The 27,507-nt window shown below is 37.2% G+C and overlaps 2 protein-coding genes across 2 annotated transcripts in view; one reads left to right on the top strand and one right to left on the bottom strand.

Annotated features, from left to right (window-relative positions):
• cacna2d4 (calcium channel, voltage-dependent, alpha 2/delta subunit 4) overlaps positions 1 to 27,507 on the bottom strand; it is a 104,315-nt gene that overhangs the window by 40,622 nt on the left and 36,186 nt on the right. The gene's annotated exons all lie outside the window — the stretch shown is intronic.
• Positions 653 to 26,564, top strand: lrtm2 (leucine-rich repeats and transmembrane domains 2). Its single transcript, XM_015392432.1, has 7 exons — positions 653 to 1,310; positions 9,619 to 9,784; positions 18,443 to 18,669; positions 19,891 to 20,016; positions 20,346 to 20,434; positions 23,955 to 24,112; positions 25,070 to 26,564. The coding sequence occupies exons 2-7, from the start codon at positions 9,709 to 9,711 to the stop codon at positions 25,582 to 25,584; spliced, it is 1,191 nt and encodes a 396-aa protein (XP_015247918.1). The 5' UTR covers positions 653 to 1,310; positions 9,619 to 9,708; the 3' UTR covers positions 25,585 to 26,564.

Genomic DNA, 27,507 nt, shown 5'->3' with positions numbered 1-27,507 from the left:
AGCCCTTTGGATTAAAAATAAGAGGTCACTTAAGATCCTATGTGAGTCAAGGTAGGTGATCAAATAGTTTTGGTAATATGGTGTACATGAAATTTTAATTCTTTCACTTTCTTACCTTCATCCTAATTCTTAATAGAAAATATAAGTGTGACAAAAAAGCATGAGCAGTAAAAGTCTTTACTAATAGTTTTTTTTTATGGTTCCTTAAGTCCATGAATACGGAAGATGTTATCAATTTGCCATCCTGCTCTGAACACACACAGAGAAACACACACAAAGCCAGCTGTTACGAGAGATGCCTCAGGGAATTAAACAGAAATGAAAGGCGAATGAGGGGAATACAAGGAGGAAAAAAAAAAGAAAAAATAAATCAAGGGAGGAGAAAAGCCCGTGTGGTGAAGGGAGATTCTCATCCTCTCTGAAATCATCAGATCCCTCCCTCCCTCTACCTTTCCTTTCATTGCAAGCTTTCTATTTAGCATCTCTGCCCTCCCCTTCTATCAACCCGTTCCAAGCCTGTCTTCTGCCTTCCCATACCTCCTACTTCTTCCTGTTTCCCTCCACTCCCCCTTCACAGCTTTCACTCTTTCGTATTATCCCTCTCTGTATTCCACCTCCCTCGCCCTCTCTCTGTCACTGTCGGAGAGCTGCAGGCAGACGAGGCAGCATGCACTAATGTTGCTATATTTGACAAGACACACACACACCCTCTCCTGCACGCACATATGAGAAACAGGAAGGGGAGAGGAGGGCACCAGAGCTTTAAGACACACTGGATGAGGCTTAGAGCTGAAATCACAAACATAGCGACACACAGAGAGGGGTAATGCATGACGCCAGCAAAGCAGCCCTGTTTTGCTTTCCATCTCTCTCTTTCTCTCCCAGACACACGCTCACGCCTCTCACACACACCGCAGCACACGAGCCAGGGAGCAGGACAGCGTTGGACGTATCATTCATACATAGAAAACATCAGAAGGAAAGGATTAACTCTCTCCAGCCTTCCCGCTCTAAGGATCTATCCCCTATCCTTCATTCTTCTAAGCCCATCTTTACCTTTTTCCTACAATCCCTTTTTTTTTTCAAAGAAAAATTCTCCTTATGCAGAATTCATCTGTTGGCTGAGACAAACAGGCTGATCTCAATCTTGAGTGAATGGTTTCCTTGAACTGAAGCGTTGACAGTTTTTCCTTCAATGTTTTGTCCTGGGGGAATTTTTTTGACGTTTTTTTCATCTAAACAATATCTGTGGATGAATGGCTGAAAGCAGCAGGCTGTAAGCTGTGTCGACTGAGGTATCTGGTGAAAAGGTAAGTCTGGAGATGGTGTTAGTAATGTTTGCCACACTTAAAAACCCAAATAATCTTAAAATGCCTGCAGCTCATTGTAAGTGTTGACTTTATGTCAACCCTGACAAAGAGAATCACACTATCTAGTCATTTTTCACTCCAGCAAACCAGTGGAGGCTACACAATTCCTAAACAGGTGAACATTGGGGGGCTCTGCAGAAATTAATTAAAAATACCACAACAATTACCATAAAAAAATATATATATTATTTCCATTTAAATAATCTTCCATAAAGCAATAATAGGGTTCCTGCAAAATTGTTCTATTGTGTGATAAAGTCCAGGTGTAGACCTGTAAGACTGAGCCTAGCTATGGTTGATATGATGCAAGTACCTCTTGAACGGTCATGACTGATATAAAAATACCAGAAAACCAACCACAGCTCCTGTCCACCTCTGCCTCTAAAGTAAAACTCATCCACTTGCTGTGTCATGTTTTCTACAGCACCTAAAACTGCAGCAATATTGTGACGTTACTGCTGCAAATAGGAGTAAATTTGTTTTTTGAACTACTGCATACTGCAATGTAAACAGTATAAACCTATGTCTTTTTCTTACAATATTTTTATGCAACATTGACAGTAACACCTGTTGACATTTAACATATTCCAGCATGTGCTATTTTGGTCTAACCTCCACTTTACCTCATGTATTTATAATCCATTTAAAGCGATTTGATTGATGCTAATAAATGATGCCGATTCTTAGTCTGAAGCTGTAGTGCTGCAGTTTTTTTACTGGCTCTCAACACTTATCAACCCTAATGGTTCTCCAGAATGTGTGATGTAAAAGTGATTAACTCTGTGGAGCTGCATTGTAATTATATGATGATGCTGTGACTGTGAGGCCTCGCCTATCTACTGTAATGTCCCCAAGGTTTTTGTGTCTCTCTATCTTTTGTCTGACTCTCTGTCAAGTGACAAACACATCCTGACATCATTCCAAGAGAAAACAATTAAGATTGCCGAGTGATTATATGGGTGGTGCAGTAATTTGGCATGTCTAATGAGCAACAAGGCTGCCACTTTGAACCGACCCGATGGCTTCAGTGAAAACATCCATAAATTTTTGCAAGCATTTAATCGGGAATCGATTTAACAACGTTTAAAGCAATAAACCAGTAGTAATTTTGCTCCCACTGACTGCATCTGGAAGAAAAACTGCTTGTATTAAAAAACCCACATATGGTGCTTTAGAAACATCCTCATCCCCTTTAAACTTTTATATTTTGACACTAAACCCAAATTTGCGATTGAATGTAACAAACAGGAGCAAAGTAGTGCCTTATTGTAAGTGGAAGAAAAATGATAAATAGTTGAATAAAAAACCAACCGCAAATAAATACCTGAAAAGTGTGGCATGTAACACAGAAAAAATACCTTCTACTCGAGTTACATCTGCAACTTTTCTTATAATCTTGGATCTAAACCGTAGCATTTTAAATCTGGTTGGATGTTTATATTTCTGTTAAGTCATTTGCTTAAGGCTGATAAAACGCATCCCCACAGCATAATGCCACTACCTCCATGTTTTACCATGATATGGCGTGCTCAAGATAATCTACCTTGTTAGAACAGAACAATGTGAGATGTTTAAAGCTTTGGACGTGCCTTGATAACATCACCACTATTTAATCAGTAATCGATCTTTAATGGTTCTTGGTTTTATGATACTGTTTGTTATTGAATGAGCTGAATGCTATACTTAAATCAAATCACACACACAGGAGGACAACATTTACTAATTAGAGGGTTTATTTTACTAATTAAATTCTGTATATGTTCATCAGAAGGTATTTATCATTTAGTTAATTTGGTATCCATGGTATTTTGGATTTGAGTCCCTCCACGTCTTGTATTGTGACTGCCCCAACTACAGAGAGTGTTCTGCGCTGCACAGCAGATGGGCTCCACAGCGCTATGTGCCAGAGTGGCGGTGCAGAGGTTTTAAAAAAAAAAAAAAAAAGATCGATATTATGTTGTCCAGGTAAAAATCACGATATATCGCTAAATCAATATTTCCCCACACCCCTAGTAAACACGTTGGCCACGTTGACATTGACCAGCCAATGCACTGGCTTGTATTCAGGAGTAACTGAGTAAATGGGGTAAAAATAAAAATGCACAAATACTCTCAGAATCTTACTTATAAAACCCTTTGAAATGCATTAAGAATTTTCCTCCATTCAGAGAGTGTTCACTACTTTGCTTTGATCAGATACAGTCTTTTTTAAATACATAAAAAATTTGGTTGGAATATGTCTAGATTGCGAAAAGTTTCAAGTCGCTTGTCGTCTGTGTTAAACAATGCAGCTTTTAAAGCATGGTATGTCTAAGTTCGCATTAAAGAAATAGTATAAAAAAGGCTTAACATATTGCAGCCATTTACAAGTCTGCTAGTCATGGTTGGTGGTAAAACCACGTGCATATTTTTGCAGCATGTTTCTGGCCAGACGTCAATGACTGCATTTGTCACTATACTAGCATGTGTTGAGCAGTGCATGTTTGTTTGGGAGTGTGAACGTCTCTCAGGTCTCCTGTGTAAGAAATACATTAAAAATTGATTTAGGACGCTTGGCTGCACCTTGTTAGCAACTATTGTTGTAGAACACAGCAGGACAGGAATTAACGAGCATGTTTTGACATAACTAGATCACAAAATCTATAGCTTTTAGAGCATTTATAAAGTGAGTTATAGGTATAGCTCAAAGTAGAGGATTTGAAACACTTATTTTTAAAGCTGCTCACCCTGGGGAACCAGCTTGGCACATCCACACAAAGATTCTTCAACACCCAGATAAATATCCCCTTTTGCTTATTTGGAGGAATACTGTATAGGCTGGAATTCCAGTCACCCAGATTAAACTCTGAGTCAGGCCACATACAGTATACAAATCTGAATAAAGATGAACAAAGGATAGAATTAGGCTTTAACATGCATATCTGACAGATATGCATGCGGTATAAATAACAAGCATGGACAAATCCTTCTGTGCAGAAGGATTATAGACGTTATATGACACAAGAGAGGTGTCACAATTACATGGCACTATTTCACCATGTTTTTATACACCAACTCGCATGAAGGCCATATTTAACAGAGGGAAACAATATGAGAAACTTAAAACAGGATAGAGAGTGGAGGTGTTACTTGATTCCCCAACATGCCAGCGCCATCCCGTGTATTTACAGAGTGTGTAAACTAAAAACGTCCATGTGTAGATTTTGGCTGCCCTCGTGTTCAGGTCAAATGGATTAAAAAAAGCTTTCTGAGAAGCGTCTGGCTCACCACCACAATACCCATTTATTTTGATAGGAGCTGATGGGCAAACAGGGTTACATGACTGCTAACCTGAAACTGGGGCTGTTCTTAAAACTGAATTTGAATTTTATTTTTCTTTTCAGCTTTGCATTTTGTAATACATAGTTAAATGATTTGGCAACATTATAACGTGCATGCTTTGCTTTGGGTATTATAAATGTGATGACTAAATTCATTATTATAATTTTATTTATATATTATCATTATGAAAGTTGACTTTGTATTTAAGCATCAACCATTATAAATAAAGTGATGATTTGTTTTCCATATGTAACCACAGAAAAGCACAGAAATAATTCATTATATTATATTATATTTAAAATGCAAAAAAAAAAAAAACATTTATAGATTTATAGCACCAAAGATGGTTCAAATTTCACTGCAAGATCTTATAATGTTAAAATTGCATAAAATATTTCCCATAGTTTATTTTGGAATTACAGCATATGATTCTGGCATTTCAGTAACTAACATTTTGCACTGTAGAACCAATTGTAAAAAGGTATATTTGATGTTCACCAATGGGAATAAAACCCTATGGAGGAAGAAAAAAATAATGTATTGAATAATGATTCAAAGTAAAAACGCAATGTTTGTTAGTTCTTTGCCTATTTACTGTATGACGCACTGCCCATCGACAAAAATTAATCACAATATTTTTTGAGGAAGATATTAATTAAAAATGCTTCCTTTTCACAGCATTTGCTGAAATTTGATCTAATTGGATATAAATAAACAACCGCAAGTAGGACTGAACAATTAGCTATGAATTAGACCCTTTTGTCTTGTCAATTAACTGGAATGACACCTGGCTGAAATTAGTGGAAAATAGATACATTCAATTCTAGATACATTCAATTCTAATTATTTCAATTTGGTTACTTTCCTTTTTTATGTTGCATTAGCATTAGAATAAACAGTGATCCCATCTCTGAAATAGGAAAAAGATTCTTTATTTGAACCAGGAAATCTTTTTTCATTTCTTTCCATGCTTGATGATAACCTGAGTGTTTGGTGTTGACAGTTCAGTGCTCTCTATGCAGTCTACAAATTCCCTCCTATGGCAAAATTATTTTATACTGGATTAGACTTCTAAAATTTTCATAGCTTTCAACATGGAAATATGAGTGTTACTTCATCCTTGCAAACTGAGCGCCTGCATGGTGTAGTTTGCCATATTATAATCTAGGCTTTGTTGTAAAAAAATAAAATAAAATAATATAACTATATATATATATATATATATATATATATATATATATATATATAATCTACTTCAATTTCTCACAGAATTGAGAAAACTACATAGTTAAATGTTTTAGCTATTAGTGGCACCCTGGATAAGGATGAAATCAAATAAAATATATTACAGCCTTAGATTCATTAAAGGGTTATGAAGCATTATCTACATTAGGCACCAATGAAATATCACACCAATTGCGGTGTGAAAACACCTCGCTTCCAATTAAACTGATTTTATCTAAACACACAGCTATTTTTTTTTTATAATTCACATTAAGTACCCGGAAAAGTTTACTCAGCATGTAGAAGGACTAGATGGGTGCATTTAACTTAAGAGCAAAAAAGTGGCAGCATGAAATCTGATAATCATTGTTTTAGTTCTAAAACAGCTTTTTCACTAAACATTCATGGTTTTAATAAATATACTTAAAGACTGTTGGAACCCAGCCAACATAACATAAAACAGTAAACAAATAGGATATTGTGTCACTGCTATTTAAGTAAGGAAATAAAAAAAATCTATCTGAAAACATATCCTATTATTCAGAACATCCTTTTTTGTATTTGTACCTGGGTTAATACCATCTTCCACTTAATTCCTTTAGCCATCCATCCATCCATCCATCCATCCATCCATCCATCCATCCATCCATCCATCCATCCATCCATCCATCCATCCATCCATCCCATGCCTTGTTGTAAACAGTTTCATACTCATGTAGCCACTGCTGATAATGGGAACATACAAAGCGTATTGAGTTAGCTATTGCTATTTTTTTTTATAGTCATTTGATGAAAGATGTGCATGTATGCGTACATAATTTTAATTTTAGTTAATCTTGACTAAATTTAACAAATATTCTGCTGTAACCCAGGAATGTAAAGAACCATTTCTACTCAGTGCAACACAGAAAGGCAACTGCTGCAGCATAGCTGCCTCCCCAGAGGTCAGCTGCAGAAACTCAATATTGGTTTTCTTTTATAAACTGAGAATTGCTGCTTTATCTAATCTTTCTACCTCTTCATAATTGTACCTGCATCTAGCAAACGGTGGGTCCTATAGGATCTGCAGTCAGAATCAGGAACAGAATCAGAAGACCTCAGACCAACAAGGAGGATATTTATTCTATAGTTCCATTTATGTATTTCAGATTAATCAGTTGATGGAATAAATCCGAAATCACTTGAAAGTATCTTCCAAAGCAAGCCCTGCAGAGGACATTTTAATTTCCACTAATTAGATCAGGGCTTCAACAATTCTTATGGGGTCTAGCTACAAACACATTTTACGTAGCACATTACTCAGTAAACCCAAGCAGCCTCCAACAAAGATGCTTTTCTGCATTAAAAAAAACAGTAAATTTTTCTAACTTGCTCCTTGTCAATGCTACTGTGCTCGTTTACAAAGAATAATTTGAATTTCCCAGCAGAGTTCAGCTAATCTGGCTTTAATTGCGTACAGGAAATCCATCTGCAGAGCTTCCTTAATTCATGCCTCTGTTGCTTTGTTGGGAAAAGAGATTCAGAATGAGAACTAGAATGAGCAAGAACATAAAGAAAGGGAAAAGAAAGCTGAAGGTTCAACAGATTGGATAAATATGAAAGCCTAAATATTGGCTGGTGTCTGATGGCTACCATTAACTGTAAAAGTTTGCCTCATTCAACAATCCACATCTACATAAACATGGACTGAATAACTTGAGTGACTAAGGCCTGCTTGTTTATGCCCTTGCACTTATTTATACTTCCATCTCTCCTTATGGGATTTCCTGCCTTGTCTTATTTTCCCAAATCCTATCATCACTCCGTTTTTTTTCTACGCCTCCTTTCGTCAGCTCTCTGACATCACTTATCCTTCATCACTCTCCTCTCCTTCCATTTCCATATTTTACCAGCTTCAAATGACCTGCTGACACTCCTGACAAATTGATGAATGTTACTCATGGGAGACTGGTTGACAGGCTGTACTCTCACTGACCTCCTGTTAACCTTGATAGCCAAACCGTTTCTTTCACACATAATTCTGGTTTCTATCAGGCTCTTTAATGAAGTGCAGGTAGAGATTTACATCATTAGGATGCAAAGGATGAACCTCTAATAAACCTTCAACTCTAGTTGAATCCAAGGCAAAATGAGCTACAATTAAAAAGCAAAGGCTTTCAAGTTTTAATCTGATTAGTGCCACACTTCACATGCAGCTCAATGTTTGGATGATATTTTGGGAAAAGATTATGTTTCCAAATTGCACTAATGGCCCAGAGGCTGCATTTCATGAAGACAAAGCTGTTTTTTCTCTCCTCAGTCGCAATTAATAAGGAAAATCCATATTTGGTTTAGTAAAATATTTTATCATCATGACATCAGCATTCCCTAGAAATGCAAATAGGAAATTAGGAACTAAAAGTTAACCGTGATATTATATGGATTTTACTGTTACATTTTAAGTAATGATAAAATGTAATTCAAGTTTTTCTTTCTATTTTGGATATATTACCAATTAATAATGGGTGAAATTCTGCCTTTTGAACTTTTTTTTTATGATTTAGCTATATGTTTCAAAATTTTATAAACCAGTTAAAGTTGATTTTGACATATTTTTAATTATTAAAGATGAAATTCTTAAAAATATTTAGAACCAACAGAAGTTCACATCACTTTCGATCATCCATTATGATTAATACTTTGCATGAATTCTTTTTCTTTATGCTGCTCCTTTCCCTTTTGTCCCTTAAAACAGCAAAGCTTAATCTTTGTCTAATATGATCAGAACTCAAAAATAAAAAAACATTTGGAGTTTAGCTTCTGATCAGGAAAAGAGTTAAAGCCTCTCCTCACTGCAGTCTCTACTAATGACTTTTTTCTTAACATCTCTTATTATTCTGTTCACTGTATTTTCTGGCATTTTAACCTGGATCCATGTTCAGCCTGGTGCCCAGAGGCACAAAGAAATTGACCTCTGTCATGCCATCGTTATACCCCAGGGTAATGGAGTTTTGGATTAATTATTAGAAGTTACAAGAAGCTTTGTGCTTCAAAAGTCAACTTTTATATAAAAATAAAAACCCTCCAATGACATTTAATGTACAAAGATCAGTAGAGGTGCCAGGAGCCACTGATTATTTTGTTAAAACAATTAATCCTTAATGTGGGAGTCATTTCCTGACTGATTATATAGACTTGGATTGAGTGGATGTTCATTAATTAACTTGTCAGGAGGAGATTATGCAACTGCAATGTAAGATGAATCTATTTTAGAGATAAAACCTACCAGAGGGGGTCCATACATCTACCCTGACTTGTATGTAAAATCCTATTTGTTCATATTTCCTTCGGTGTCCATGTTTCTGTTCCCTCATTTCCTCAGTCATTCCCAGACAGCAGCACTTCTTGTTCTGTCTGTGTTGAGGCTAATTGATTGCATACCCCTAAAAGACATTTATTATTCAGGCCCCAACATTTCTGGTGGCTCCCTTTCTCAGCCTTGCATGCACATCCACCTTCACACACACAAGGACGGCAAGTAAACACTCTCAAAGCTGTGATTGTTTATGCACACTCACCCCTGCTGGTTTTTAAAGATTCATGGATCAAAGTGTGTGTGACACAGCACTAAATTTGATATGGTCTGGGTTTAGGATGTCTTAGGATAGAGTGTCCTTGTATTTTATCTACCTGTTCAGGTAATTTGCTGCCATTTCTTTTTCAGTTGCTGTGCATGCAGAGGCTGCAGGCATGACGGCCTGATGCCATCATAGCGACACTCCTCTTGCAGAGGAAGGCCACAGACTTCTCTGTCATGCCCCCTTACATCCACCCCCCTGGGGGCACTGGCCTGCCCCCACCTATTGCTACCATCAACTTGAACAGATATGGTAAGTTCATAGACATATGTTGCTTCAATCCAACTTAACTCTTCTCTTAACTCTGCATGGAAGCAGGAATTGCCTGTTCAGGCAGCATGCTCAGCTTGAACGGACTCACACATACACACAAAGAAAAAAGATGAAGGCGCTGAAGGCGCGTGCCAAGTCTGTTGGCGAAATCCCAAATGGCTGTGTGTTTTAGTCAGGGCAGAAGTTTGTAGAAACAAAACTCAGCAGTGGGTGGAAGATAAAGATGGATCTGCAAAGTTTTTTTCCCTTTTTATTTTTCCTCTCTGGTGAATTTTAAAGCTGCAGGACAGCCACTGTTCCTCCTTTCCATTACTCATCTTGTCTTTCTGAGGTTTAACCTTCAGGGTTAGTTTAGAAAAGAATAAACAGCCGCTGCATTTTTGTGGTACGACTGTGACATAATCAGCCTCATGCGTCAGCGTTAAAGTTCCCGTCCTAAGCCCTTGACACCGACTTAACCTTCACAGCTTGTCTTCACTTGGACATCCCATCTCAGCCTCAAGTGTAACTTTACTAGCTGTTTCCGTAAACACTTAATTTAGATCACATATATTTCACAATACATATATTTTTTATTCCTTCAATAATAGTACCTCACAATATTATTCAAATCCTTTCTTTCTACATTTTTTTCATGTTAAAAACATAAAATTAAATGTTCTTTTATTAAGATTCTATGTAAAACACCAATGCAAAGTAACACAGATCTTAAAGTGGAAAACATAATGGATCGAATTCAATTTTTTTTAAATACAAAAAAATCTACAATTTGTGGATTTACATTTAGGTCCCCTTTACTATAGCATAAACTTTTGTCAATCGGCTTTATACGTCACCTAATAACCATTTAATTGGCTGTATGTAATTAAATGCAAGTATAAATGCAGCTGTTCTGTGATGGCCTTAAATGTTTGGTGAAAAAGAAGCACCATCACGACCAAGTTGGTTAGCAGATGGAGGTTATAACGGGGCCCCTCAGTTACGGTCCTCAAGGGCCAGTTTCCTGTACCTTTTTGATGTGTTTCTGCTTCTGTACACCTGAGTCAAATAATCATATTATTAGCAGAACTCTGGAGAACTTGGATGCATCCTAAGAAGATAATCAAAACATTTGACTCTGGTTTGGAAGCAGAGACATCTGAAATGTACAGGACACTGGACCACCACAAAACTGAGGATGCATGTTACAGAACAATATCCTAAGAGCCTGTATGAGGGTTCCTCAATTTAGGTCCTCAGGATTTGGTGTCCTGCGACTTTTAGATGAGTCTCTGCCTCCACACCTGAATCAAATGGCTGAATTATCTTCCTCAGTTGCAGTCCGGTTCTCCAGAGTCATGCTATTTGACTCAGGTGTCTTGAAACAGAGACGGAACTAAAAAGGTGAAGGACTCCGTTCCTTGAGGACCAATATTGAGGAACCTTGGCCTAAATATTAAGTATTCAAGGAAGCAGCTATGTAGAAAGCTGCAAAAGATTTAATATTGGGAGCAGAAGCTTTACAGAAATCAAATTCATCTGATTGTACAGATAATAATCTGATTAAATAGTCACAATGAAGCCATTATTTAATTGATTACGTCAGGAGGTTAAAAAAAGAATGCTATCAAACTAAATCTAGATCACTATAGTCATTGAGTTGTCAACAATTACACCTCATGAGTGAGAATTTTGCAACAGTGGAAAAATAACTTTCTTTTAATGTGTAGAGGAACTAGGTAGTTATGGGTGACCACCTGCCTCAACCAACAGGGGTTTTAGAAGATTGATTTGCTAGAGAAAAAAATAAGAAAAAAAATTAAGCCGTGGTTCAGAGGCAAGTTTTATGTTAAATGTTTAAATCAAAGTATGAATATGTGGATCTCTGTAAAGACTTAAAAATAGACTACTCCTATCCAGTCGGACTTATCTAGAGATTTAGAAATGAAACGGGAACAGAAAAAAAATTCTAGTCTTCAAATTTCAAAAGCTGATATTATAAAACTGTTTTATAAAACCTATATAATAATAAAAAAGTTTGCAGTTGTAACATGATACATTTTAAAAAAGGGTGTGAAGCTAACTATTTTTATTTATCTATTTGTCTTTCTATAATATTCTATCAGATCTTAATTTTTATTCCTTTACTTTTTTGCAGATTAAAGAGTATGGTTCAAAAATTCTGCTGAGAAGGTTTTATTTTAATAATAGGGCAACACCGGCCTTTTTACAGCTGAAACAATTACATATACAAACCTGCGCTGATCTGTCTGTACAAAGCTCATCCAAAAGAAGAAAAAAACAGTAATGAACTAAGATTTAGCTGTTAAAGTGGTGCTGCACACTTAATAACAGGGCAACCACTATCAATCAGAATCTCTACATCACACATGCACCTCATAGGAGGATGCTGGGAAAGAAAAAAATGTTTTATAATAGGAACTTCTGAGAAACGATCAAGAAAATGTGCTTCCCTGTAGTGCTTTCAGTGTCTTTGAAGCAAGACTGAACTTCTAAGCTCTCATCTACCGCTTTTAGATATCGATCAATAAAAGCGTCATACAAGCAATAATTCCCAGCATAAGAGGTACTTTTTATACATAAATTATCCTTTTAAAAATCATCATATATGTATATATTATTCTCTTATTCTGAAATCATTAACATTGTCCTTGTAGAGAGACCATTTGAAACTTCCCTTTGACACACGTGCTGAATTATAGAACAAATAATCTGAAATAAATGTTCAATGAAGATTTTGGAGAGGCTGAACAAGAGTCCCAAGCTGAATCTATAGATTGAACGGAGAAAAAAAACTAAATTAAAAACTACAATTGTTGGCAAGGAAACTTTCAAACCTTAACGATGCTAAATAATGAGAAAGTTAGTGAAAGTTAAATACTAAAGAATACCCTCCAGAGTAAAGTGTAAAAGCAAACCAGAGGAAGACAATAGAAAGTATTAGTGACAAACAAACAGTGGGGGATGGAGAGATGAACTCTGGAGATTTAAGATCAAAGACAAGAAAGAGAGATGGAAGGATGAAGGAGAGGCGTAGAGCGATGAGAACAGATGAGTTTAGAAAGGACAGGGAGACCATATGGTGCCTTTAGGCTTTAACAATCCCAGCAGAGAGCATCAACACACAATTGTACACACAAAGAAAGAACTAATTTTAATCCACATGCTTGAACATACACAATATCTGTGTGGATGTTTGTTTTTGGACACTCTTAAAAGCCCCAAACAGAGCCCAATAGCACACTGCTTTTAGTAGAAACAGTGAGATAGACTGACGTTGACTGAGTGAAAGTGGTTCGGATTTGGCTTTCAACCAGCAAATAATGCAGCCCGGGTTTCAGTACTTGGTTTGGAAAAAACACCAAATAATGAGAGCATTAAGCTAAGTGCATTCATAATGTGGTTTAGTGGATAAAAGAGTAGAATAACAATTAAAACAGGAAGACTACAGAAAAATGGGTTGTATCACAGATGGTAAACAATGTTAACTGGTTGTTAAACCAGCAATATAACACTGTTTTTCATTTTAAACTGCTGGTTTGAGTGCAGGGTTCTTTCAACAACCACTATATTAAGCAGACAAGCCTATCTGTTATAATAAATTCCAAAAAACAGCGTGAAATGGAGAGGGACGCAAGTCTCTGCCCCCCAGCCACCGCTAAAAGCCAAAATATTAATGCCGTCTCACAGGTGTAGGATCCATCAAAGGTCTACTTGACAAAGAGGGGATTAAAGAAGATATATGCATTATAAAAAGAAGAGAAGGAAGAGGAAGCAATGAAGGGAGTAGAAGGATAAGACAAAAATATGTACTTAACCGCTTTGAGAGAAAAAATAAAATGTACAAAAACTAGCTCTTATGTGTTCTTTCCTCTCATCACAACAGCAGAAGTAGAAATTAAACCCCAAACACCCTGTCCCTGTTTATACTTAGAACCTGTTTGTTTGTGTGTGTGAGACAGTAATGTCCTTGGATAAGCAATTATGCACCTATTTTAAAAAGTGAGTCAGGAGGAACAGTTCATCATATGATGGAAAACACGTAATGTGAATTTAATAGTCGGGTGTGAAGCCAAATTAGTTTCTCTTTTTTGTGCCTTCTGTCTGTATTTACTCTTATGTTACCACAGGTAAGGCTTGGTTGGTAGTTGTCTGGTTTTAATGCAACATTACCTAAAATAACTTAGATGTTACTCCAAAACCCTGGCTCTCTAAAGTCTGCTGTTTTAATGAGAACTTGGGTTTTAGTAATAATTAGACATGATCTTGCTTCAGATTAACTGTATTGAGGAGCTAAAACGTCATTATTACACATCCGTCTCTGATTCTTATTTGTACATATTATATACATTTTAGTCAGATGTAATCTTTATTAAGCACCATGTTTTATGAACAATCAGTAGGAAAAGCAGAGTTCTTCAAGATTTTGTAATTTTATAGTCCTCTAGAACAGAGTCCCTCCATTCCAGAGCTGGAGGTCCGGTGTCCTGCGCCTTTTATATACGTTTCTGCTTCAACACCATCCCTCCAACCATCTATCTATTTTCTTTTGCTTTATTCTGGGAAGGGTCGCGAAGGTAGCAGTCTAATCAGAGATGCCAAGACTTCCGGATCCACACACCTCCTCCAGCTGCTCTGGAGAGACCCCAAGCAGACACCAGGCCAGCTCAGAGATAGAGGGTGCGTTTGATTTTAAAAGCTGCCTCCTCCAAGGACCCGGTTCATCTGGACTGGATCCTTCGATGATCATGAAAATAAGGAGACCGGAAACATTTCGGCTGTGAATTCAAATAGGTCTAGCCTTCCTTTCATCGCCCATATGTTCTGTCACCTAGCAACCGTGAAATTTGACACACAAAGCAGGAAAAGAATGAATACCAAACTTTTTAAAACTGTTTCTTTTTAAAAATGTTTTCTTTTTTTTTGTGTAAAGTGAAAAAAGACTACACTACTGAGAATACAGAGTGGAATAAAGGAGACAACCACCGGGTACATGAAAAAAATAAATAAAAGCCAATGATTTAAAAGGGGTAGAAAGATATAAGCGACCGCATTACTGCCGACACCGCACTGATGCATCTATCGATCTCACGCTCCATTTGTCCCTCACTCATGCTTCAACGCACCTGAGCAAAATAATCAGGTCACTAGCAAGACTCTGCAGAACTTTACTGCTTCCTGGGGAGGTAATTCAACAATTTGATTCAGGTGTGGAGGCAGACCACCTGTGGACCAATAGAGCAATCCAGCTCTAGAAAATGCAGTGCAGCATGTTCCCCAACTAATGAACACAGTTCTCCTGTATGTAATCTAATCTCACTATTAATCCAGCTGTTGTGAAAAAGCTTCAAAGGACAGAGAACACAAGTAAAGACAGCATCATGGAGACGGAGGAAATCACCAAACAGATGACAGATAGTTTTCAGGAAGCTGACAGTAGGGTAACATTAAAAAAATATTTTCAAAACCATAACCGATGTGAAAGAGCAATGCTAAACCTGGTATTGTAGGATAAAAAGAGAAAAAAACAGTTGACAAAATACCAAGATATAGACAGAGCTTCAGTACAATTAAAGCAAAGACACCCCAGATTAATGACAACTGTAACCAGAGTGAAAGATTGTTCTATACAGTATTGACTTATGGGGGTAAACCCTGTTTTTAATTTATTACATTTTACAAATCTGAACTACTTTGTGTTGCATAAAATCTCCTAATATAGACTCTCAATTTGGCTGTTATAAAGAAACAATATAATAAAACACAAAATATTAAGTTAACAGTTCTACAAAGCATTGCATAATCATTTAAATTCCTCTAATCATTAACACAAAGCCCTGTTTGATCTCCTTTCACTGCTATCTGTATATTAACATATTACAACACATTTAAATCTTGTCACTTGTTAAATAAATTAACTACATGCAGAGTATCCATAGCTCTGTGCTCGCTAGAAATAAGACTTTAAAAGTGAACAGTTTTTTATAGTGTTAAATTAACCATCACGTTAAGGAAAAAAAAGATTTACTAAAATAAGAATCAAGTTGTAATGTGAGAAAAGCTTTTGAATCATACAAGGACCCAGAGCAATAAGTTGGGTATTTTACCAAGCACTGTGAGCCACTGTAAACAGTAAGGCACTCAGACTTCGAGCACAATGTGAAACACTGAAGAGGGAAGAAATACAGACCAGTGAGTCCTCTGTGGTGAGGACAGCTGGTCATCCCAGTAACAAGATAGCAGCAAGTCTACCACTTACATGGAAAACAGCTTGTGCCTTGGTAACATGCAACTGGGCTCAGTAACAGAAGTGCCTGTGGTGGTGACATCATAGCTGGGTCCAGTGTCACCCAGAGGCCCCTGGATATAAACTTACAGACAGATGAAGCCATGAAGGTGTCAAGAGGGCACTGCCAATGAGACACCATCAAATAATATTCAGTCTGCTGTAAAAACCAACATCAGGGGCTAAACATAAAAAATAACAGTGCAGGATTTAACCAAGGGGAACAAGTTTTGCAACAATGGTACATGAATATTTATTATATAGATTTAGCCCATACACACCAACAGTGCCATAACTGGAGACACATCAGACCTGGACATATTTACCACCATCTACAAATCAAAATTAAAGGGAAATGTAAAAAAAAATAAATACATAAAATAACGCTAAAGAATACAACTTCAAACTAATAAGAAAAAAACAAAACCTGATATGAATCATGAAACAAATGCTGATAAAATCAATGCGACAAAATCTGCTGCAGATCAGATTTTCTCTCTTTTCTCTTGAATTTAGAGTGTTTTTGTTTTTTTTCTCACACCTTGAGGATAGTTCTCACATGCACGCACAGCTGCACGAGTGAATTCCCACTCACACATGAACTGAGAGATAAAAGTCGTGCCGATAAGCCATAGGCTGGAAACAAAGTCAACCAGTGTAACGAGACACTGAGGGAATACAGAGCAGTGCTGAGAGGCTTGAAGTGAAGGGGGATAAGAGAGATAAAGAGAGACTGTTGGGAGAAAAATACACAAATGAAGACAGCAAGTCAGATTTAACTTTATGCAAACAGAGGGTAAAAAAAAATATTCTGGCATATATTTATACTAGAAAATAAAGTCAGAAGAGAGGAAATAAGCAAAAATTAGAGAAGATTCCAAAACAAAGAGGTAAAATGCAATAGAAAAAAAAAATGATCCAAGTCTGCTGGAAATGCATGGTTTGAAAATGAATATAGATGAAGGGGATTTCTCTAACAAGAGAGCTTTCTACTTGAAACCCGCACACAGAGAGAACATAAAAATTATATTTATATTCATGGGGTTTCAGTTTCTCGTAGTGTAAACTTGACGGCTACGCCCACACATACAGTACAGTGTGAGAATAAAGAAACCGTGCGTGACATTCTGTTGTCTCAGCTATTTTATCTTCTATTAAAAACAAAGCTGTAAAATGTATTTGCAAATGCAATGGAAAAATTTTTTTAGTACTGTAATAATACAAGGCTTTTCGTAAAGCAGTTGATCTTCCTCATCTGTGTTGTACTACAAGTAAATTGTGATAAGTTCTGTTTTGTGGCTTAACTGTAAAATCTGTAAAACTTTACAGACTGTGCTATGCAACTTGGTTTTTAACATAACGCTGAGTTGTGTGAAGAATTTGCTTAATGAAGGTGACAGAAAGGGACTTTTTTTTGTAGAACTACAATAGAAATCCAATCCAACTATTTCCACTAAAAATAAGAGTACAAAACTAAATGCTAAATTGCCTTAATTCTATATACAACATATTTCTCTTTTTCTTTCAAAGTAAAGGCTTTTGACAGTAAAAAATAAAAACCCAATGCCTTTTGCTAAATTCTGCCCCATTTTAACTACTTTTACTACATGTAACAGACAATTTATGTAAAATATCTGGCCAATGAAAGGTTTTGTTTTTCCAAAGAAAACATCTATTGCAAATTACAGAGACAATTAAATCAGATCATAGTCATTGGTAAAAATTGTGTAAGAAAAACCAGCTGATTTCATCGAGTCATTGATTTTGTATTACACACTCCTGCCTGACCATGCATGCAGTCACGGTGGAGATGAAACCCTCCCTTTTAGCAGGAAGAAACCTCAAGCAGAACCAAGCTTAGTGTGAAAGGCCTTCTGCCATGGCCGACCATGTGTTCAAGGGGAAAGAGGCAGTCAAAAAAGCAACATAGAAGCACTAATCCATAAATATATTTTGAGTTAGACCAGGTAACGATGAACTAGCTCCACAGATGACTAAAAACAGAGAAGTTTAAGCAGATGTGCACCAAGTCTGTTTGCATGTCAAAGTGATGAAAGAGAGAACATCTACAGTATTTCGGGGTTGAACTAACAAATACTGCAGAGTGGAAGAATAGAGGTAGAATGAGGCATAATGATGAAAATTGATCCCTATGTCCTCCAGCAGCCTAAGCCTATAACAGCCTAACTATAGAGACAGCACAGGATAACCTTAACCACCAACTATGAGCTTTAGGAAATTAAAGTTTTAAGTCAGTCTTAAAAGTAGACAGAGTGTCTAGGAAATTAAACTGAAATATTTGACATAAAAACTGAATAACTAAATAACAGTGTCTGTCTGTCTTTCTTTAGTGTTTTATGTTCTGAGCCTCTTGGCCACGTGGATTTTGCCAGCCTCCTCGTGCCCCCCTTCCTGTCTCTGCTCCTCAGAGAGCCTTACGGTGGATTGTGGAGGACGTGGACTCTCCTCCCTGCCTCCTGTTCACCTCCTGCCTCCAGGAACACGCTCCTTGCTGCTAGCCAACAACAAGCTTGCCTCACTGGGAGCCACATCCTTTGCTAACTTCTCCTCTTTGGAGGTCTGTTGTCATATATCAATCTCTTTTTCCTAAAAAGTAGTCGCCTAAACTTTCAACATTTTATGAATTATGTTGTTTACTATGTGAGAAATGAAACTTAAGAGTTGAATATTGAGTAAAAAACAGAAAATCTTTGCTCTTAATCCAACAAAATTAGATAAATTAGCTCTTACTGTAAACTGCAGTTCAGTGTTTGCCTGTTTTCACATGGGATCTCTAAATGAGCCGACTCGCTGGCCCTCCGAGAAATCTATCCCACATAGTTGGCATAGCTCAGCTCATTATCAATTAGCACTGTTCTGACCAGTCTGCCAGCTCCTTTTTTACCCCTTAATATGTCACAATCAGAGTCCAGCTGTTGGTCTGAGCCCTTTTTAAGAAGATTGCCCTTGAAGGCTAATGCAGTCTCCATTTTGGACATGGTATTATGCTGGTAACAGTGTGCATTATTTCTGCAGTTCTTGTTTTTTTGGAAAGATATTATGGCACTAGTGTTTGTTGTTTCCCAGTTGATAGGAAAAGAGGCAGATAGGTAGGAGATTATATGCAGTTAAAATCCCTGAGGCCAACTACTATATAGGAGACAGCAAAGTTGAAGACCGCTTTAAAAGTGGATCTATTATGTTCTGGAGAGGAGGAGAGGGATATGCATAGAGAGGTACAAACATCTCTACAACCCATGCATTAGAAACCTGACCAACTTTGGCCATCATTTCAAAATCTAGTTAGACATCAAGATGAACAGTGAATCCTGGAATCCTATTGGTTCAAGAGAATGGCCAGCCTCATGTGATGAGAGCATGTAGGCAGTTCCTGAATAACAAAGGAATTGATTCCCTTTTGACTGGTCCCTACATCGATCTGACCTAAAACAAACGCAACACCTCTAGGATATTAGGTAATTGCCTCTTTAACTGTATTAGGAAATACAATTAAGGCAAGGATGCAATGGCTAGATTTGCTTGGATTTAGAAATCCAAGCAAGAAATGTCTCTTTTAAGTAGTTTTAAAAATGAAATGTCCTCAGTGAAAACTTTAACCCAAGAGGAAATATCAAGGCTGAAGCTGACAGTTTTAAACCAACTGTTCTGAGAAAAATCCAGTTGTACGTTCTTGGCATACTAGACAAAATGAGCAAGTGATCTCCTTTCAAGTAATGTTTTATTAGTAACTTTAGTACTGGAAAGAGAAACAGAACATGTATATTTTCTTGTATTTTAGGAGCTGGACCTTTCTAATAACTACCTGGATAATTTACCAGCTGGGTTGTTTAGAGACATGTCCAACCTGACCAGACTGACTCTGCACAACAACTCACTAACAGTAATGGACAGAGACCTATTTCAGGTGAGCAATGAACATTATTCAGGAGTTTTTAGATTGAAAGGATTGCTTTGATACAAAAGATAACTGCAATGCACTGAAATAAAGTTTAAAATCACTTTGTCAAATCACCAGAAAGATCTCAATCAAAAAATAAAGAGAAACAACTTCTGTTATAACTTGGACTTTATTTCTTTTTCGGCATCTCTGCTTTCCTTTAAGACAACTTTATCATGACTAACACAAACAAAAGGATGGTCTACGAAGATAAACTGCACCAGCGGCCATAAACCGGTGCAATGGAAAATGGTAAACTTCAAATTAGGATGAAACTACTTTCATTCTCTTCACAGGGTTTAGGCAGCCTTCAGAGCCTGGATTTATCATTGAACGGTCTGTCCGCTATTCCCATAGGCTTACTGGATGAGCTTCAGCACCTCAGGTAAATCTATGCCACATTCATTATTTCATAAGCTTACACAAACTCATTTAGGCCATTACTGTATGAGCACTGCAAGAAGATACCTGGTTAGGCCCAAAATATGTTATGACGTATATAAATAATGTATATTTTTTAAAATATACATTCAGCAGTCAGTTAGTGCTGATATTTTTGCAGTAAATAAAGGTTCTGAATCTTTCCTCAATGCCCCAAAGTTGCTCTATTTGACATAAACCTAATGACAATGGAAAAATGAGAGTGACCTTATAATGTTTAAGTTACCAATTTTAGTTAATTTAAGCTTGTTGAAATCATCTCTCTAAAAGTAGCAAACAGAAGATAAATGATATAAAAAATTGAATTTTAAAAATCCCTTTATTGTCCTTCAATGGGGAAATTCTAGTGTTTACAGCAGCAAAAAGATAACAGAAAAAAATTGTCATATAAATGTGGACCTTAGAAAAATGTATAAGAATAACATAATAGTGAAGAATTAAAACAAATAATAAAATACTGTACTGTAAAATGTTTTAACAATATAAAACTCTGCATCTGGAGAATAAAATAACCAATATACAGCTATGGACATTTTTACATTAATGGAAATTATAAAATAGCAACATCAGATGTGCAAAATGACAGCAGCATGTTATTTAAATGACTAAGATAGAAACTGTGCAAAATCAGCATTAATGTAAAAACTTATTGAGGCTGTTGGGAACAGTGAAGTTCCATAAAGACTCAAAGTCTTACAGCTGCTGGGAGGAAGGATCTGTGATAACGCTCCATGGTGCATTTAGGGTGCAGCAGTCTGTCACTGAAGTAGCTCTCCTTCCCACCTGCTGATCTCAATGCCAGTACTCCAACAAGGAAATACACTGGTCATACAGGATGAACATGGTGAGCAAAAAACTCCTGTAGACTGTGGTATTCACATGCCCTGTTGGAATAAGGTTGCTAAAAGTTCAGACAATTTCTCCAGATCTCCAATGAAATAGTGTGGATCCATGCTTCCAACATGAATCAAATCCCGACTACAGAGTTGGGACTAGGTTTAAAACAGGATAATTTTTGTTTAGAGGTGCCAACATGGATAGAAATGATCTCTGCAGATTACCCTCATAAACTATCAGTGCATACATTAGTCTTAGGATGGTTAACATTTTGTGTAAAAGCTGTCCAACTCTTTATGCACACCATCTATACAATAAAAGTGTTGTTTTCTAAAACTAAAACTAATTTTTACTTATAAAAGATACAAGTAAACTCCCTGTATGTCTTTGAAAGTGTCTTTTTGGTGTAACCAACTTCTATGAATTACTGAAAAATACTGTTCACTATGAAAAAGGTATTTTACTGTCATCTTGTTTTTTATTGATGTTAAGGTATAAGTACCGTACATGACTTGCATAGTTTGACTCACAGTCTTTGATTTTTACATATGGGGGATGAAGTATGAAGTACCATCAAGTCAATTTTAAAACTACTCAGCAAGTTATACCACATACATATGTAGATAATTGTTGGTAGCTATCATTTAATGAAGGAAAACCCCACCGTGGTCACAGAAATAAGTCTGATAAAGTAGTCATAAATAAAAGTTATAAGGAAATGTATAAATGAAAGTCAGAAATGGAATTAAAACCATGCTTAAACATAATAAAAAAATAAACTAATGAAGCAGGCCTGTACAAAAATGACGTTACCCTTTGCTTAATATTTTGTTGCACAACTTTTTGAGGCAATCTATGCAAACAAATAATTCCTGTAAATGTCAGTGAGACTTCTGCTCCTCTCAGCAGGCATTTCGTCCCACTCCTCATGAGCAGACTGCTCCAGTTGGCTCAGGTTTGACAGACAGCATGTTGCAGCTCCTTCTAAAGATGTTGAATAGGATTTAGGTCAGGGCTCATAGAAGGCCACTTCAAAATAGTCTTGGGTGTTTTTAGCAGAGTAATTTGGATCTTTATCCTGTTTAAAGACCCATGACCTGCGACTGAGACCAAGTTCTTATACTGGGCAGCACATTTCTCTCTAGAATCCATTGATACTCTTGAGATTTCATTGCATATTGTAACAGAGCCTCCTCCATGTTTCACAGTAGGAAGTCTTCTTTTCTTGACATGTTTCATTTTTATTCTATAAGTGAACATAGAGCTGATGTGCTCTGGCAAACAGTTCAGTTTTTCCTCTCATCTGTCCATAGGACATTCACACAAAAGATTTGTGGCTTGTCAACATGTACAATCGTTCCCCTTCGCTTTTCTATTTAAACTACAAAGTTTGGCTATATAAGTATAAAGAAAAATTGCTGTTAATTTTTTTATTTATTTTTTATTTTTTTAAGACTTGATAAAATATTAAAAGGTACAGTTTTTGAAAGACCCACCCTCTCCACTTTAAAAAAAAATGCACATGCACAAACCCTGTACTCGCTCCCGAGAGGGAACGTCTATGAAACTTGCAAGAGCATGCACAAGCACATTTGTCCTTGTGCACGCTGTTTAAAAGATGCTGTTTACAGCTCATACAGGCTTACTTTCCAAAATAAGATTTGCAATTTTTCCACTATATCAGACTCACCACAGGGAAGTGAAAATGGGGACAAGCACGTACTGTAGGACGGCCTTACATAAACATATCCCCAGAATGATTGACAATTAGGAGGACCCACTATACCTTAAGGGTGTGGACCATATTAATAAATTAATCTAGTGAGACTTTTATGAATAATACATATTTAGATTGACATAGCCAAAAGTGTGCAGGCCTACTGGGCATTTGCTAAAGTAACTTTTAATCCCCCTGATCCTATTATCTAGTATCAAAGCTGAATTCAAAACTTGTCAGACCAACTACCTGCTTTACAAACCATATCAATCGAGTTTCTTTTAGCCAGTTTGGATTTAGCCCTAGTTTCCATTATTTAGCACAACAACATGACCGGTAGTGTGATCTTCTCCTGCTATAGTCCATCTACCTTCAGATTGTTTATTGTATTCGTCATCTGGTGGAAGGAGTGAATATTTTTGCTGCTGCATTTCATTCGTCTCCGAAATTTTTTTTTAAATCCCTCCTCCAAAAGCCAATGATGAAATGTTGTAGTTGGAAATCCCATCAGATCAGCAGCTTCTAAAGTTCTATGAGCAGGAAACAACAATCCAACCTTGCAAGTCACTTATGTTACCTTTTCTTCAGCATTAACTCGTCTAGATGCCTAAAATAAAGTTCATGAGTTGCTACTTTTGTCAGCTGAATAGTTGAACAGGGTATAGTTGGGTGTCTGACTATAGCTTTTTTCTATTGAAGTGCATGAAAATTAAAGAGCTTTAGTTTTAAAGAAAATCTGGAGCTAATTGTCTTGGGTTTTGGTGGTAGCAGTGTAACTGATGTCACCCAATAAAGATAATTTATTAGCCTTTTCTAAAGAGTATAAATGGATCATATTTTCTATTCAGTTAGCAGGACAAGGTTGACCTGATTAAACTTTTTTTTTTTTTCATCCTCTCGTCCTTCGAAGGTGGCTCTCCCTGGTAGGTAACAGACTTCATGGGTTGGAGAGGGCAGCATTTGAGCCACTGGCCAACCTGCAACACTTACAATTGGGACAGAACCCATGGGAATGCGACTGCAACCTTCGTGATTTCAAACACTGGATGGAGTGGCTGGTGTACCGAGGTTGGTTTTTGATTTATATTCCAATGACTTTGTGCTTCGTATTAGATTTAAGGAGGCAAAAGAATGCTGAAATAGTAGTCTATAAGCAGGGAATACTCAAAAGACACAGGTGGAGGCTGTGAAAGCCTTGACTTTCATCTATTTTCCTTGGCTACATTCGTTAATGTGAATTACAGCTCCCATTGTTTTTCTGCATGCCTCTGCAGGCTGTTAGTACATCAGATAACCACAGCTGCTCTCTGCTCTTATCGTGTACAAATTTCTATTCACCTCAATGCCTGAAGCCTCAGCTGCCCTGCTAATGAAGCATTTCTTTTTTTTTTTCCTACTCAGTTCTTCTGTCTAACTGAGCTCCACTCTCGTTCTGTACAGCACTCTTCAGACGGAGACGTGATAATTCAATAGTCATGAGAGCAGAGAAGAAAATTACAAGGAGGCATTTCGTACTTGAACAATAAGCATGTGGCAGCAGCTTCTCAGGATAGTTGATGCAGAAAAAAATTGATTCAGGAAAGTGGGACAGTGAAATTGTGCTTATTTTTTCAAAGATAAGCATTAAGCTGCAACACATTTAGGGAGAGTCTTGTACAGGGGACTTACTTCTTTCATGCACTATGATAAAAATAATCAACCAAAGGTTGCATTGGCTATTTTAACATTCAACTTTTAGATGGCCACCAATTGTGGAGGCTCATGCAGGATATGAAGAGTAAAGACTCTATTCTCACCATTCAGAGGGAATTAGGGACTCAGATATTTTAAAGACTGCGCAGCAAAGCATGTCATATTATAAGTGATAGAAGGACTTGGCTGAGGCGATCTCGAACAAAGCATAAGGTGAATATTGCACCATGTAGGACTCATAGTGGAGTTTGAACAAGCACCTTTCAGCTTTAGTTTTTTTTTTATTAGCATTGCTTTATATGCAAAAATAATAATAATTTTTGTCTCCTTAAGGGGGTAAAGTGGATGCACTGGAATGCACACTACCAAAGGATCTGCGTGGGAGGGACATACGGAGCATACCAGTGGAAATGTTCAACTACTGCCTCCAACTTGAAGATGAGAATGGAGGTGGTTCTGAGGGTGCTCGCTCTGGACAAGGAGGCGGTCCTCCATGCAGCAGGAGTGCTCTTAACCCAAGTGGAGCAACACCGGTTTCTGACAACAATGGCAGCCCTGGTGTTGACTCCCCATCTACAGCAGGTGGCGGAGGCGGGGAGGCCTCCACAGATTGTGTACGTGCCCGTTATAGACCTGTGAGTGTGCGTCGGGCCATTGGCACAGTGGTAATTGCTGGAGTGGTGTGTGGCATTGTTTGCATCATGATGGTAGCCGCCGCTGCTTATGGCTGCATTTATGCTTCTCTGATGGCCAAGTACCAGAGAGAGCTGAAGAGGCAGCCGCTAATGGGGGACGGAGAGGCTGATGGGGAGGACAGGGAAGACAGACAAATCTCCTCTGTGGCCTAAAAGAGGGATGCGACAGGAGAACTAGCAAGACGTGAAGGTGAAGGTCAGAGGGGATTAAAATTAAGGGCTCAAGGAGGAAAAAGATGAAGATGTTTTTTTTCCCCCTACTTGTCACAGACATTATTGTATTGCTCCTTTTTTACTCTCATACAGACACCTTTTTCTGATTTTTGTCTTCATTTCCTCATCCTTAATCTATTTTTAACCTCGCCCAGTATTGCCCTTCTTCCCGGCACACTCCCCCGCACACAATCCTCATCTGTTCCCTGATTTCTTTTTTTTTCTCCAATTTTGAAAACATTTTGTTTAACGTATTTGTTACCAATTATTCCTCGGAGTTGCCGGCCAGCCACCCACTGCAGCTAAATTTGTAATTGAATTGGCTAGGAAAAAATAAAGACAAATTAGCTTTTCCCTTAAACTATGAGACATATTTTGTGTTATGAAGCACTGTTGCTGCATGGTCAGTCTGTATTTGCAAATCTAGACTGAAGATTCAGGGATTCACAGCATGCATGGTGTTAACTGGACCAATGTCAATGATTAGTAATATTTGTGCCATCTTTCAACTTCTACTCTACAAAGCCAGTGGTTACTCAGAAAAATCAGGATCCAAATACATTTAATAGTCCACGTTTGGCATAATTTTTGGACAATTTTTCTCTTCAACCTCTGAGACTCGGTATGACTGATCTCAAGAAACTGCATTGAGATTTATGTTAAATCAAAAGGACAGTTAAAATGCTTGTGTACCCTGATGGTACATACACTTTTCAGAAAAGAATCAAGAATGTGAAAACTCAGAAAAAGAAGGTATGTCTTTAGTGTCAATTTATGTCTCTCTACCAAAAGTCACTGCTTCTCTGGATCTTTCTGGACTAACAAAGATCAACATGCAGAAACAGCATCATCCATCAGATTAACAGGAAAAACACGGTAGCATTAAACTACAATTTCATGCTAATGAACTTGTCATATTCAGGAATAACATTATAGGTATCCCATTATAGGAACATTATAGAACTTTACTTGTGGATTAGTTGTGGACATTAACGGGACTAAAAAAGGTCAGAGGATGTTCTTCATTCACTTAAAGAGGTAACGGTTTGCTACAGAGACATGAGCAACGACCTCAGAGAGCACTGGCACCTGCTAAGGACTACAAAAAGTAATCTATAAACTACAAATGTCAGCCACCTGCACTTTATTTCCCTTATTAGATGCCCTCTGGTTGCTCTCCCAGGCTTTATTTCCTCCTGTACCTTTACAAGACAGATAAGCCACCCAGCCGGATTATACAAAAAAAAAAAAAAAAGCTGCTACTTTACGCCATCCTTTTTTATCTCCTCACTCATCTTTTTAAGCAGAAATATTTGTGGAAGACTTTTCCGCACCACTTAAGGACTTTATCCATTTCCTTCAACAATCAACTCCCTCAGAACTGTTTTTCCTTTTATTTACCATCAAAGGTCTGCAATATGCAATGAAATTGTGTGTTACCAAACGTCATCACTGCTAATTTGATAGGAACACCATTGTGTCATGTATACATGTATAATATTAGTTTTATTCATGTTCTGTTTCAATATCTTAATGCCTTGAAAGATGTATGTGAACAGTTGTTTTAGCTACACAGAAAGTGGTCTAAGTAGCATATATTGCATATTGCTTCCCTGAAGTAAATATCTGTTTCCTTAAATTTTGACTGACTTGGAATGAACCAGTATTATTGGTGTGTTTCTGAAATCTGACTATACTGCAGATTTTATTATGCTAGTCTATTATGATGTGTTGGCCCAGAAATTCCAGAAATATTTTTAAATGCATATGTTTTTTTGTTCCTTGAATGACTCCATAATGTATAGGTCCTTTGTTGCATTGCTGGATTTAGTTTTCGTTTTAGATTTTAATATCACTGCAGTA

This window comes from Cyprinodon variegatus, unplaced genomic scaffold, assembly GCF_000732505.1.
Source record: "Cyprinodon variegatus isolate N-32 unplaced genomic scaffold, C_variegatus-1.0 Scaffold590, whole genome shotgun sequence".
NCBI classification, from domain to species: domain Eukaryota; kingdom Metazoa; phylum Chordata; class Actinopteri; order Cyprinodontiformes; family Cyprinodontidae; genus Cyprinodon; species Cyprinodon variegatus.
Note: the sequence above shows the minus strand (reverse complement) of the source record. Positions and strands in the feature narration are given on the sequence as shown.